Below are 15,532 nucleotides of genomic sequence, written 5' to 3' on the forward strand. Positions count from 1 at the left end.
TGTTGCTTCGTCCAAGCGAAGTAGCGCCAAAGGAAAGAACAACCTCAGTGGTCACAGGCAGACCCAGCTGGTGAAACGGAATTTCTAATAGGCGCCTCCTCAAAGAACAGAATCGGCGGCAGAACAGCAGGTAGTGATCCACTGTCTCAGGCTCAGCACAAAATGGGCACAGTGGAGAAACCGCCAGACCAGATCTGTGAAGGTAGAATTTTAGCAGAGGAACTCGGCATCGCAAACGCGTGAAAGAGACCTCCAGTCTACGCGAACTCCAGTCTTTGCTGCTCCAAGGGTGCAGAAGATGCTTGTATTCGGGGGATGAAGTAAGCGCCGAGGCTGAAAATTCCTGAAATATTGTGTAACTGCGAAACCTCACCGCAGCTGTATATGCGCAGGTTGGCAGGACCGCAATTATTGGGCCACAGAGAGAGGCCCTTGCTAATGAATCAGCAACCTCATTTAACTGAATGCCCACGTGACCCGGTACCCAAAGCAACCTCACCGACTTTAGATGAAGCGGGATCAGCTGCTTAAAGAGGCGTAATGCCCGAGACTCAGAGGGAGATGATAATGAAAAGCAAATAGATAGAGAGTCCGTCATAACCATGACTTTGGAAACGGCAGGATCTAATTTACGTAAAGCTAGAATGACAGCTAATAATTCGGCCAGATAAATTGGAGTGAAGTCAGGGAGACGGAGAGAAAAGGACCATCCCAATGCAGGAGAAAAAATGCCCACACCTGCCTTTTCACGATCCTGCGAGGCATCGGTAGCAATGAGAATATGAAAAGGAAAGGATCTTAGGTGGTCCTGTAACAAACCGAGAAGGAGAGGAAAGGGCTGGAGCTTGGCATTCGATGGGAAAATGTTATCAAATGCAATCTCGACTGAAGGTGAGATGTTATGCAGAGGATGGATATCTGTGAGCTTAATGTTTAAGGGATCGAGGAGAGACTGCACGAAACATATCTGCGGAGTATGCAAACGAGACCAGGTGGCATTTAAAAAGACTGCGGGCTGACTAAGAAATATTACATTGGATGTGTGGAGAGGAGAGTCGCACAAATTTAAAAAGGTTTGGACTGTTAAAAGGCGAAATCTGGCTAATAAAGATGGAATTCGCGCCTCAAGGTGCAGGACAACATTAGCTACATACTTCGGAAGTCCCAAGCAGAGGCGCAACGCCTCACGCTCCAAGAGCACAAGCGGTCGAAGTTTATAGGCAGGAGCTCCTGAGAATAAAACACATCCGAACTCCAAAATTGGGCGGACATACATTTTATAGATCAGCAGAAGTGTGTGCCTTCTCATCCCTGACCTAGCGCTGCAAAGACGACGCAGGATGCCAATGGCCCGAACTCCTTTTACAGAAACTTGCTCAATGTGAGGCCGCCAGGACATAGTAGAGTCATAGATCACTCCAAGATACTTCACTGTTTGAACCTGAGGAATTATATGATTTCTATAAGAAACGCTGATATGTACAGGATGAGAAACCGGGAAGACCAACAAGGCGCATTTGTTCACATTGAGGGACAGATGAATACTTCCTAACCAGTTGTCAAGAATATTGAGGTAATCCTGCAAGATCTGATACAGAGAGTGAATATCTTTTGCAGAAGCAAAAAATGCGATGTCGTCAGCGTACACGTAAGTTGACACATTATGGATGCATGGAATGGAGCTTAGAAAGATGTTAAAAAGAACAGGGGAAAGAACTGAGCCTTGCGGAACACCTCTTGTCTGTCGGAATTTCTTTGAAGAAACACCATTTCGGCGGCAATAAAATTCTCTGTTTTCCAGGAAAGCAAAGATCCAGGCTACGAAATAGTTTGGGAAATTAAGGACCTGTAATCTGTGTAACAGCATCGAGTACTCGACGCTGTCGTAGGCTTTACTGATATCCAGTGTGACAAGCGCGGCAAACTGTTTAGTGCTGCGAGCTAATTTAATACGGCTCTCAAGGTCAGTATGAGCACACCAAATCGAACAGCCCGGCCTGAAACCAATTTGACAAGGATTCAAGATATCATTTGCAGAAATGAAATACATGATACGACGAAGCAGGACCCGTTCCACCAATTTCACTAAATTCGATGTTAATGAAATCGGGCGTATGTTGTCAGAAGTGAAACCCTCCCCTTGTTTTTTAAGTATTGGAACTATTTCCGCAAGACGCCACTCATGGGGTATCCATGGACCTTTAAGGGAATGGTTAACCAAAGCCAAGAGATCTTCAGGAGATTCGGTAAACAAAATTTTAATCATAGATGTAGTCACCTTATCGGGGCCAGGAGCCGCTGGAGATAGGCGCAAAACAATTTGCGAAAGCTCAGGCATTGTGACCTCAATGAAATCACTGGAGATGCATGAGAATGTAGGTGGATAATGAAGTGCAGATGTGAATCGACGTTCTAGGCCACCCGCAATTCCCTCTAAGGCCTTAGCGATGTCAGCAGGGGATTGAATGAGGGATTCAATATTGACAGCCGGTGGAATCACTTTCCTTCTCCTCATAAAATTAAACAGGGCCCGTTTATTCCCTGACTGAGAAAGAAAATCATAATGACTTGTAATATACTCCTCCTTCGCGCGGGAGATAGTGCGCTTAAATGTTGCTGCGACATACTTATAATCCAACCAATTTTTAGGGCATTGATTTAGGAGGAGTTTCTTCCAGGCTGCTTTCCGCCGTCTATAGGCACGCGTGCACTCTGCATTCCACCAATTATTGGTGATTGCATCCTTGGATCCTGTGACTATGAATTCAGACTTTTGCCTTGCGCGTTCCAACACTGTGCATATATGTGTAGCTTTACATTCGGAACTCGTAGTGGTGTTTCGGTCCGAATCGATTGTGAGAGCTGATTTGAGAGTGTCTTTAAAGCGAACATAATTTATGAAGGTGCGCTGTTGTCGTTCGGGAAGAGTTAAGTTACACGCAACCCTGAAACTGATCGGTAGATGATCACTGTTAGTCGCGCAGTCAACAGGCGCCCAAGACGAGACAGAGACTCCTGGGGAGGAAAAAGTTAAGTCTAAAACAGAGCGGCATAGACCACGTACAAATGTAGGCATGCCTGAATTGTTGCAGACTATGTTGTTGTCGCAAACCCAATCAAATAGTCTAGAGCCGAAACAATCTGTTTTAAACCCCCACGTCACGTGGTGCGAATTAAAATCCCCAACTAATAAAACCTGAGATCTGCTGCTAGACATCAATGAGTCAAGGGGCCGAGTGTCATGCACACCTGAAGGGAAATATGCGTTAGCTACAGTAAAGGGCTGTTGACCTGGGATATTGAGATCAACCGCAAGTATTTCGCACTGACTGTCCGCATACTGAAAAGAAATGAAGGCCCTGTGACAAAACTTTAAGGAAATTAGCAGCAACAACCCTCCCTATCTAGCCGGAACGAACGGTAATGTTTGAGATGATAATTAATATCTGAAGTAAGCCATGTTTCCTGTAACGCAATTACATCCGGTTGAAGTTGAGTACATAGGCACATTAAATCTGTTGAAGCTGAGGATATAGATCGGCAATTCCATTGGAGAACACTTAACGACCCTATCTTGGCGGGAGAGCTGCAGCGGCAACTGCCGCTTCGAGAATCCTGGTCTTAGGATTTTGTTTTGCATGACTTTTCTGGGACTTGGACTGGTGACAAGATGGATCCGGGATACTCAAAGGAGACCCACTTCGTTTTTGGGCGCGGGTATCGAATTCCATCTCAACACATTCATCAGAGGATGCGTCCTTAACGCTGTTCGGGAGAGATTTTTCAGGAGTCGTTTGTCGCTCATGCTGACTTTGGCCCTGTGGAGCGCTATTGATGTCCACAGATGGTGGAGGAGCAGCCGAAACCATAGCAGACAAGAGCGGAGCGGCGTGCGCTTGCAGCATATTAGTCATCTGGGTAGCTACTACCTGTGAGATGCACGTGGATACCGTTTCCATAATACGTTCCATTGCATTCGCCACTGCTTTTTCAACCGCAGCGTTAATTGCTTGTGTCCAAGAGGCGTCCATTGCAGGTGGACATTTGGCAGCCACACTAGAATAGCATGAGGCTCTTTCTTTGACTGCTGCAAAGGCCTCTCGTCGCGTGCATCGACGTTTATCTATTATCTCTAGAACCTGCACTTCTTGAGCTCGTGCAGGACAATCAGGACAGTTGGCAGAGTGGGCACCACCACACAGGCAACATTTTTCTTGCTGTTCAGGGCATTCTTCTCTTGCATGGCTTTCGCCGCATGCACAGCACCGTGAGCCCGATTTGCACGCTTTGGCGCTGTGGCCAAATCTCCAACAGTTCTGACACTGAAGGGGACGAGAGTTAAATGCGTCAACTCGAAACACTAGTGGCCACACTTTGATCTCTGAGGGGCACACTACTCCTGCGAATGTGGCTATGACGGACTCTGTAGGAATTTTCACCCCCTCTACCATTCTGCTGCAACGATGGACCGCAATGACGCCCGCAGACGAGAGGTTCTCCAGCGTTTCTGAAGGGCTCAATCGAGAGTCAACACCTCGGACTAAGCCCTTGGAACATGCTAAATGAGGCGGAATAAATGCGCTCACCGGGTGGTTGGCGAAGGAGGTACACCTCAAAAGGTCGGCGACACAATCCTTGTCCGGCGACCTGCACAATATCCCACCCTTGCCGAACTGCCGCACATCTGTGATTCGCATGAAATGTGGCGATGTAGTCTGAAGGGCCACCTGCACCGCTTCCGGGTTATTCAAACGAATGGCGCCTCCATCAGCTGGAACTAAAGCCACAGGAATGCTGGAAGGCTTTGGCGTAGCCGTAGATTCTCCTTCCGCAGTTCAGGTCGTTCATGCCCGTAAGGATAGCCTCGTGACTGACATTGTCAAAAGCCCCCTTGATGTCCAATGCCAGTATTATGTTTTCTCCGCCCTTGGGGACGTTCCCAAGTACTTCTTCTTTGATTTGAAGTAGTACATCTTGGGTCGATAGTTTTGCTCTGAAACCGAACATGCTGTGGGGATACAGTTCGTTGTCCTCCATGTACTGTTGTAATCTCAGCGTCACCACTCGTTCGTACAGTTTTCCTAGGCACGATGTGAGCGAGATCGGTCTGAGGTTCTCAATTTGTAGTTTCTTGCCTGGTTTAGGAATCATGACAACCTCCGCATGTTTCCACTCCTCGGGGACGGTCTCCGCTTCCCAGTGTTTGTTGAGAAAGTCCGTTAATTCAGCGACTAGCTCATCACTGAGGTTGCGGATGAGTGCGTTATTGATCTTATCTGCACCCGCGGCCGTATTTCTGGTTGTGTTTCGAATCGCTGCGTAGACCTCTTCTCGCGTGATGGGTCTGTCCAAGGTGTCGTTTTCACTTCCTCGATAGCGCTCTGCGTAAGCTGCTGGGTGTGTGTCCCCGAAGCACTTAACGCGTACTTTTTCCAGGAGTGCTGAATCTGGTCCCTTGAACTGGTGGATTAACCGGTAGATGGCTTTGTTGTTTTCTGCCTTGGTTTTTGTTGGATCTATGAGAGCCTTGAGTATATGCCACGTCCTCGATGTGCTCAAAGTTCCGTTGAGGGAGTCCCTGAATTGTTGCCAGTTTTGCCTTGCCAATTGCGCCGCGTACTCTTCTGCTTTCGCTGTGACTTCTGCGATCTTAAGTTTTAGTTTTCTGTTGTACTTTTGTTTCTTCCACCTCTTGGTGAGCCCGCGTCTAGCTTCCCATAGCTTGAGCAGCCTGGCGTCCACCTCGGGTGTCTGCGTCGTTCGCGCGATTTCTTTAGTGTACTTGCGCTGTTTTTCTTTCAGCATGTTTCCCCACTCTTCTATCGATTGGATCCCTTTCGCGGCGAGATTCCCGTCGCATGCCTCGCGAAAAGCGCTCCAATCCGTAATTTTTGCCGATCCCAGCTGGCGCTTTAGCCTGTCTGAGGTTACTTGTGTTTTAAGTATATAGTGGTCACTGCCCAGATTTTCTAACAGGTTCTCCCACACTGCCTGTTCCGCTCCCCGTATGAATGTGAGGTCGGGGCAGGTGTCGGTACTGACGCTGTTTCCGATTCTGGTTGGAGTGTCTGAGTCTGTGAGGAGGGTGCAGTCAGTGTTTTCTGCTGCCGCTGCTAGTGCTTTGCCTTTTGGGTTAGCTGTTTGGTATCCCCAGCTTTTGTCCATGGCATTGAAGTCTCCTAGTATGATTAGCGTGTTGTTTTTTGCTAGGTTGCGTGCGCCATGGAAAAGTTCATGGAATTTTGCTTTCCTCTGTTTTGGAGGACTGTATGCGTTCACAAGGAAGATGCTGCCCCTCTTTCTTTTCTTCTTTGGTATAATTTCTACTATCACGTGTTCTACGTCGGTGTCGGCAATCTTGTCATGGTTTATGGCGATGAGCGCCTTACTGACTAGGGTTGCCGTTCTTCCTTTCTCTTGAGTCTCGTAGCACGTATATCCTGCGAATGTTGGCGTAGTGCCCGTCTCTTGAAGCGCTATGATGTCGGGCGGTGCTTGTTGTGTATGAATGTGTTGTTGGAGGAGGCCCTGCTTCTTGCGGTAGCCTCTGCAGTTCCATTGCCATATGTCTAGGGTTTCTTTGTTGCCTAAGGTTTTGTTGGCCATATTTAAGCTTCAGTGTTGTTTGTGGCCGAGTTGGCGAGGGCTGCTAGCGCGGGCCGGTGGTAGGCCTTTTCTCTAATGTTATCGGCGAATTTCTGTCTGCGGATGCTGCTCCGGAGTTCTGTGACTTGTAGTTGCACTTGTTGCATCATCTGCTGCATCATCTGCTGCATCATCTGCTGCATCATTTGCTGGATTTCTGCCTTAAATTGACTGAGATCCTCGTTGCCTGTTTGCGACTGGGCTTGGGTTTGTAATGTTTGTGGCTGCGGAGGGCTGTTCGACTTAAGGTCTCGTACTGCCTTCGTGAGCTCTGCTATTTTGCGCTCTAGCTCTGTCTGCCTAGCGCGTGATAGTTCTAATTCGCGTCTCAGCGCTGTTTTCTCCGCGTCCTCCTGTCTAGGTTGGTCGCGGTTGCTGTTTGTGTTTGTGTTCTGTTTGTTAGTTATCCCTCCCGAGTGCGGAGCAAACCAGGGGTTTTCGGCTCCCCAGCTCACCTTGACGCCGCCGCTCTTTCGGGCTTGCTTCTGCTTGTTCTGCTGCTGCTGCTGCTGCTGCTGCTGCTGCTGCTGCTGCTGCTGGCTCCCTCCCTTGATGGCCGGGGGTGGCAGGGGCGGAAAGGACCGTGACCGGCTCCGTGAACTGCTCCGTGACGTCCGGGATCTCGAGCGGCTCTGGGAGGACTCCCCCTCCGAGCTGAACCACCTCGGTTTCTCGCCACGGTCGTTCCGGCTGCGACGTCTGCTCTCGCGTCCGCCGCCGTTGTTGCCGCTGTTGGCCTTGCCTCGCGGCTCCCTGGCTTTCTTTAATCGGTCTTGACACTCCCTCGATCCGGTAGCGTGGTTGCCCCCGCAGATCAGGCATCTCGGGGTACACTGGTGGTCTTTTGGCGGGTTTTGCATCCCGCACTGTTTGCAAGCCTTGGCGTCCGGTGTGGGGCACACGTCGGAGCGGTGACCTTGTTGGCAGCAAACGTAGCAGATTTGTCTTGTGGGCCGATACGGGTAGCACTTGTACTCGGCTCCGCAGTAGATGACATGTTTCGGTGTTATGGGTCCGTCAAAAGTGATGACAGCTGTCTTGGTCTTGCCTAGTCTTCGAGCACTGTGGATGGTAACACCCTGTGTGCGCGTCCACAAATCGGCTTTCAGTTCCTCCGGTGTCGCTCCGGGGTCAACTCCGTGTATCACGCCACGCCGGGTGTCTTCCGGTGCGGCCACGTAAGCGTTCACGTCGTATGAGCGTCCTTCGATCTTGAGGCTAGTGATGCGTCTCGCGAGCTGGGCGGCCTCTTCGTTCGGCGTGCTCACGATTATAATATTCGATCCTGTACGGAGCCTGGTGATCAGGTCTCGTCCTTCGAACTTGTTGCTGCATGCCGCGGCTACGGCCCGGGCCACTTGGAATTGCTGGAGCGACTTGACTACAAGTCCCTTCGGTCGCAAAATAATCTTAAAATCGTCCCTGGGGAGCGGGGGCAGCCTTCGCCTGAGCTGCCGTTGCGTTCCTTTCCCGTCTTTTTTCAGCGCGCCGGCAGCTGGAACGCCAGCTGTGGGCGTAGACGCCGGGGATACCCCTCCGAGGTCACCTTGTGCGGCCGGGGAAATTGGGGCGTTTGCCGCGGCGTTCCGTCCGTTTTTTCTCTGTCGCTTCTTTTGGCGTTTGGTCAGGGCCAATTCCCAATTTGCCTCGTCTTCTTTTTGGGTGTCTTGCTGCTCCTGCATGGCGGATTCCTCGATTCCCCCGCCTGCCGAATTCTCGGAGTCGGAGATGTCGAGGAACGCGTCGTCCATCTCTTGTGCTTCTAGCAAATTCGGGGCTATTCTGCTCGTTGAGGGCTCAAAATTTTGGTATTCTGCGGTGCGGGAGGCGGTTCCAGGCTGCATCGCGGTTGCTCAGCGGGCCTGGCTGCCCGCGAACGCCCGTAGTCGTGCTAAGCCTAAGTAGGCTCAGCGGCGAGCGTTTCCCACCAAAAAGTCGCCCGAGCCACGCGGGGCTTCAAAGTCCGGTAATATTGCCAAAAATGGTCCTACCGTCTTGAAACCGGTGTCCGGGTGATCCAGCTTGTGAGTTCTTTCAGATCCAACAAAACGTTGGTGGCCCAGTGGGTCGAGATAGTCCGTGGGGATTGAAATCTGCGGAGCCCATGCGACGCACGTCCGCACTCCTCCGCTACCACAGGTGGTCTCAGGTGAAGCCGAGAAACATTTTTGCAAAATCATCCGCAGAACGTCCAGACCCTTCTCAGGAAATATATTTCACAAACCAAAAAATGTTGCGAAAATGGCAACTAGAGTCGCCGAACGTAATGAAACGAGAATTTCTCGATACTGAACCAAAGGAAAAAGAAAAAAAAGAGCAAAACGCTGAGGCAGCGCATGAGTATCGAGCGTTAGCAATATCGAACGAATATTGCGTCATTAGCCATCTTCGCTATATCCGGTGCATATTTTTTGTTTTATTATTTTGACCTACCACAGTTTTGCAAGAAAACTGCGGTACTTCAAAATAATTTTTGAGGGGCGGATCTCTCAAGATAGGCTACACTGCCATAGGCTTATAAACGGGGATCTTGTAGTTTTTTTTTTTCGTTCTTGACGTCACCATTTTTGAATCAAGTAGCGAAAAATGTCCTAAATCGATTTTTCTCCGCTGTAAACGCGTCTTTAACAGCCCGTGAGACTGCAACATATACAACAAAAGCCTCGAAATCAATTTTCGCGAAAAACAGAAGCTGCATGGTGTTGCCCCTATATGTCTAAGCTGTGAGCAGCGTTTTTTTCCAAGCTTCCCTTAGGCAACAACTTCTCTGCTAAGCTGTGGTTCTCAATGGAGCGAAGGTACACTTAGGCGCTGAACAAGAGCTACAAGGGAATGGTATTTGCGCACTTCGACAAAGTTTGAAGGCTCAGAGCAGCGCATACGAATGTAAATACCACCAGGAGGAGGAGGAGGAGGAGGAGGAGGAGGAGGAGGAGGAAAGGCCGGGAGGTTGACCAGTAGATGAAACCAGTTTGTTGCCCAGACTGGTTTTATCTACCTCTTAACCTCCCGAATGCTCACAGGACACCGTACCGTCAGGGCGCCCCCATATTATACGTAGGCGCTTTCGTGGCTGCGAAGAATGCGTGCTCCCGACAGCGGGCTCTATATGTCCTGTTCTCTTTTGCAGCACAGTCGCTCCTTGGGTCCCGGCTGCTCTAAAGCGGTGAAACTACAAGGACAACTATTTGCTGGTAAACATTACGCATGTATTCTTTCTTCGTGTGATTACTCTCTATCACTTGCCAGGGCACCCGTCTCCTTTTCTCTATTTCCGTCTTTCCTTACTGCTTAATTTATGCCCCCCCCCCCTTCTTTCTTGACGCTTTTTCAGAGCCGGCGGATGTTCATGTGTTTAATGACGCTATTCCATCCGCAGCCGAAAATACCCTCAGTTAGATCTTGAATAAATCCTACCTCGGGTTTTTTTTTCTCGCGGAAGGTTGAAAATTCTGTCAATCTGGATCCAACGTCGGTTTTTAAATTTTCCTGAAACCCAGTAAACATTTTATTTTTGCTAAATATGCTGAAATTTTCTGAAAAAGAAATATTCCCCAGATAGAAAATCACTGTATGTGCTGACTTTAAGGTAAGCATTTAAGATACGGCCGGCATGCTCCCTTGCCTATTTCTTGAACTTAGGCCTAACACGAGAGGACGCGCGCAAAGAACTGCGTTATTTAGGCTACTGGGTAGCTGCCCTCGCTACATGCAAAACTTCCACAGTGCGTCGAAGCTTTTATATCTGATACATACAGCTATATTTTAAAGTTTGTGTGCCCCTTGGCTATTTAGAATGCAAGCCACCACCTCTGCACACGTTGCCGGTTGGGTGCTATCCCTTGGACTAGCTTCCCATTTTAAACAGCGCATGCTTAACTCGAGCAAAAAATTACTGCGCCATACACGGCATCGAGGGGAAAAGACGGGAGGAACTTGGAGGTCGTCGTTAACACAGCTCCTGTAGTGCAGACACGCGAAGAGATAAAGTGGTGCTCATTACGTCATGCATAGCTCTCAGATGTGGTTTATCGGGTTTTTTTTTTTTCAAAGGTGGCGAAGATGCGGTAAAATTCAGTATTGTTCCCAAACTAAACAAAAAAAAAAACGATTGCCTCAAATATTTACGAACAAGAAAGAAGAAAAAGGAAAATGAAGAAGGGTTCAGTGCAGTTCGCGAAGATGACGAGCTCAAAAGACACGCAAGAAATGCAACACGCGCATAAATAATTACTTTGGCTTTTGGAGTTTCAATTTTGCGAAGGCAGTTTTTCATCGTTTTCTTCCCAAATGTCTGGAATTAACAATGACGGCCGTAATGGAACTCATTTTCCCCCTTGTTTTCTTCCGCTTTGTGACGATGTGCAGGCCTGAAGGACCATAATGAATGGATAAGTGCGGGTGCGTCGTTGAGGTCTCTGGAAAATGGACGCCGCAGTCGTTGCAACATAGTTGTTTTATTCCGTCTGGGTCAATGTTGCTTGAATAATTACCCCCACCCCCCCCCCCCCTTCCTCCTCCTTCTTTTTTTTTTTTGCTTCATGCGCATCGCTGCAGCTTTCTGGACACGTGTTTTGGGTTTTGCCGCACACAGAGTGCGCGCTCTGCGGACGGCTTCTTTGGAGCCATTAGAAAAGCTGAGAAGACGGAGCTTCGTAATCAATCAATTACTGAGATAAGCGGAGCAAGCAGGAAGAAAAAGAAAAAAAGAAGAGTGACACAGTTTCTACATGAACTGGGACGGGAAGCCGATGCTGGGAGCACTGTTCACTCGGAATGGAATGAGAGAAAAAGAAAAAAAAAAGCTGTCAATGAAAGGCTGCTGGAAAGAACAGACGGAAAACAACAATTTGTGCTAGAGAGGATAGGGAGGAGGATTAGGAGGAGGAGAAAGCTTCTGCTAATCTGGAGAGCGCTGCGACATCGTCTGTGATGAAGCCGCGGAGAACCGGTTTTGGCAGTGTGCCGTTTTCATTAGCACGGCGGCACGCAAGCCTTCTCCCAATCGTTAACGAGAGGAACGCAGCTGCTGTGGTGAAGCGGTGAGAGAGAAAGAGAGGGGGAAAAAGAGAGGGGAAGGTTGTTAATTCCTTCCCTTCTGTTTAAGCTTACGTTTTATTCTCCCGTCTTCTGGGGAGCCTCGTGAAAAACTATTTTAGCATCGACGGAAGAGCCCTCTAGTTTGAGAGTTATACCAATAAAACAGTGAGAATATATCGACAAGCACTTCGATTACCTTCCGAACTTTTTTTATTTACGTTTACGCGAGAGGTATTTGCGCGTCAAAGCCGTCTGCGGACGCAGGAAGCTCTGAGATAAACAATTTTTCTGTTATTATAACTTGGGATCAGGAGCTTTGTGAGGGCAAACGCGATGCGTCGTATTTTCGAATGAAACGAAACTCAAAGGATATGTTTGCGCTTGCTTTCTAGCGAAACGTTTCAGAACCATTGATTCCAGTGAACTGCTTGTGAAACGTTTCAGAACCGCTGATTCCAGTGAACTGCTTGTTGACGTAGTTCGTACGTTTATTTATGAAGAGTTACAAAAAACACGGCAGATATCGATGTGAGAAAAGTTCGTCTTGTCTTGTCATTATGTCTTTTGTTTTGTCATACATGCTTCGTTTTCATCGTGGAAGGCTTCCACCTCGGCTGAGAAAGTCTTTGAAGATGTCTTCAAAGGCAGCTAGTGCCCCACATACTGCGTCTGTGCAGGTAAAAAGCATGTTTAGTTCTACACGAGCATGTTAGGGTCATAGAAGTCCCATATTTGGCAGCTTATATGGAAAATAAAATCAGTTGTACAAACGTTACTGAAAAAAAAAAAACAATGTTTAAGCGTAGACTTTCTTCCTTTTTTTTTTTTCATAGGAAAATCAAGGCTGTTATAAACGTTCTGCACGCTGTGATTCGCAAAGTCTGGTGCCTCTTTTAGTCGAAAGCAACAACCTTTAAATGATCCACACTGTAAAATGTGACCTCGCACTTTTGTGACACTTCAAAAATTGAAGATTCTTCAGGTTTATGCTAAATAGAAATTGAAACAAAAATTCATTGGCATTCCTTATTTCATTTAATTGACGTTAGTGCCCTGTACACGCTCACATTCTTCGTGGCGGCTGCCCAAGGAATCCACTCGTTACCGTGAATTCAGAGGAGAACAAAGACTCGGAGGATTCTTCGAGGGGAAACGACGCGGCATGGTTCAGAGCCTTTTTTTTTCTTTGCGAACTTGCTGAAAGCGATTCAGAAGCAGCGAAATTGCTCCCGTATAAGGTGCCTAGTTTTTCCTTGCTTCCGCGTCGAGTGGAAGCGAAGTACACGACGCCGCTGTTTGTAAGACACTCTTGCAACGCCTCCTCGAGTCCCATCCTATGTTCCAAACGAAACGAAACTAACAAGACATAGAAATCATCCCCGCTTTGGCCCTGGAAAATTCGGTCTCCAGGGAAGGATACCAGTCTGGTATAGAAGAAGAAATGAAGGAAAGAAAACTCGGAGGAAAAACCGGACGAGGCGCCCCCTTTTGCTTGCGTGTAGAAAACTGCGAGGAACAATTCCGAGCTATGACGCTTATTCTCTTTTGGTGCCTTGAGTTCGCAATCGCAACGCACAGTATGGTAAGCGCTCGGAGTAAGCAAATCCCGCCTGCAACTTAAGGTTCTTCTTTGATTTCAGCGACGTTGTAGATAAGACGAATGATGAAAACGAGGGCGTTGTTGCTTTTGATCCCACCTGCCAAAAATTTTGTTTGCTTACTGTATCTTCCACACATCGAGGTACATCACGCAGTGATCGTGCCTTAAACTGATCGGTCAGTTTAATCTAACTCTTTGAAAAAATTCACAGTAGTGATAAATTTCATTGTATTTTGGCAGTGCGGTAGTATTAGCAGCTGTTGATGATTTTACCGGAAGTGACGTCACTTTTGGTTCGGTGACGTCGCTTCCCTCCAACCAGTGGGAGTGTTTTTGTCTGATGTCATCGCTTCCCTCCAGCCAATGAGAATGCGCCTGTCTGGTGACGTCACTTCACTTCAGTCAATGGGCGAATTTTATGGCAGACGCCTCATCATTGGCCCATGAGGCTTCTAATGCTATCGCATGAAGAAGTTATGGACCCTATTGCTTCGACGCGGGCACATACTATGCACAATGCTCGGATAAGTGTACCTCCTTTGTCATCGCCGTAGGTCTGCTTTCTTAGCATTACTGTCTGTATGCTCAGTTTTCTTGCGTGCCGTGTGTACCTCGACAGAAATTGTTTCTCTTCCTTAACTTCCATTAAACATTTCCGAAAATTATTTTAAAAAGTTGGGCATGACCTTCGCGCTCAGCCATTGTCTTTCCAGTGCTTTCCATACTACAGCAGTTTGGGTTGATGGCCCCGGAGTGTCAATGAAATTTGACCCTCTCATGCGCATTGTATGTAGTGTAACGTTAGGTCTTGCGATATGCCATGTCGCGAATAACAGTCATTTTACGCTCTGAGGGTTACTTCAAGGATTGTGCTCAGCTAATCGTGAGGTCACTGAAGCTTTTATAGGTGGCATGCAATATGCGGAGCTGTCTGTCAGAGCTTTCTGGACAATCGGGCGCTGCTGTGTAGTGAACCCGTAGATAAGACTGTCTGGCGCCTACGAACAACAGCGGCATTTGTTCTTATATCTATGGTTGTTGTTGTCGTGAAAGAAGGCAAATATTGCTAGACAGAAATTAAATTTCAGCCTTGCGTTGGCGTGCGCATTGATCCGTTTATGATGGTGCTACGGCGATCCCATCTGGCCGACGGCTGCGGTGATCGTAGGGGCACCTTTCTCCTTCCAGACGTCCGGGATCTTCTTTGGTAACTCTGAACTCTGCCTTCTCATAAAACAGGCAGGTGTCGGGCAAGTCACAGGGGGCGTTCTCTAACCACAGTTCAAGTTTGAAAAGCCGTGCCGTGCGTAACAGAGATTCGTGATTCCACCGCAACTTTGTTGTCGCGGTGCAGTATAGTGAAGAGGCTTGAAATATTGTTTATCTCGAGGCCTTATTAAGCGCATAAAAAGACACCGATAGAAAACAAAATGACGCATGCACACGCAAGCGCTTTCTATTAGCTGGATGAGGAGGAGGAAAAACTTAAGTGAAGGGGAGTTGTGCGAGCCTATGGGTGAGGGCCTCATTCTAGGGCTCCACTGGCTTGAGCTGCCCTGCAGACCTGTTGTATAAGAACCCGTTGGAGCTCCAGGTTATCGCTGGTCAGCAGCGCCTCCCACCGCTCAGAAGACGTGTTTTCCGTCTGTATAGTGTTTTGGTTTGGCCCCACATCCCTACGAAATGTGGAAGAGTGTAGGGCGGGCCTGGCACCAGGGACACGTGTCGGAGTATAATGTTGGGTGCATGATATGTAGTCTATGAAGGCTTGGAAATGTGTTCGTCTGTATCTGCCGCCAAGATACGGTATCTGGGGTGTCCAGTTGGAGTTTACAGGGCAGGCAGGTATAAACAGCCTATGTTAAACGCACAGAGCTCAAGGAGTTCCTTGTGTGTCATGTAACAGGGCTCTTGCAGCACCACAGCAGGTGTTAACCTTCGAGGAGGTGAGGAGGACGAAATTTCTTCTCACCTTCAAGAAATTTATAACGTTGGCGATGCGTAACAAGCTGCACGACATGACGCAGAAAAACATCCTTAGGCTCTAACAGTACTTTTAAAAACGAGTGCACATGTAAACTGTGCATATTAAACACGCATGGTTTAAGTTATTTTCAGAAACATGGATCGTAAATATGGTTAAAGAAAGCCTTGCTACTGGCTCCTCTGAGAGTCCCCTCTCCTCACACTTGCCTTTCAGAACTTGATAGCCTCTGATGAGTTCGCAGCCCAGTACTACGTCCAGAA

General features: G+C 48.1%; 2 protein-coding genes across 7 annotated transcripts in view; one reads left to right on the forward strand and one right to left on the reverse strand.

Annotated features, from left to right (window-relative positions):
* LOC149335140 (uncharacterized) overlaps positions 1-15,532 on the forward strand; it is a 167,983-nt gene that overhangs the window by 12,146 nt on the left and 140,305 nt on the right. For 5 of the 6 annotated variants that reach the window (XR_016284011.1, XR_016284010.1, XR_016284013.1 and 2 more), the window contains exon 2: positions 9,776-9,839. The exons of the other annotated variant lie outside the window; for it this stretch is intronic. The gene's annotated coding sequence lies outside the window, so the exon portion shown is untranslated. The remainder of the gene's footprint in view (positions 1-9,775; positions 9,840-15,532) is intronic. 6 annotated transcript variants of the gene reach the window in all.
* LOC149335141 (uncharacterized) lies at positions 6,609-8,785 on the reverse strand. Its single transcript, XM_089553887.1, has one exon. It carries the CDS (start codon positions 8,487-8,489, stop codon positions 6,609-6,611), a length of 1,881 nt encoding a protein of 626 aa, XP_089410013.1. The 5' UTR covers positions 8,490-8,785.

Source organism: Amblyomma mixtum, chromosome 7 (assembly GCF_055824585.1).
Source record: "Amblyomma mixtum isolate Tamu chromosome 7, ASM5582458v1, whole genome shotgun sequence".
NCBI classification, from domain to species: domain Eukaryota; kingdom Metazoa; phylum Arthropoda; class Arachnida; order Ixodida; family Ixodidae; genus Amblyomma; species Amblyomma mixtum.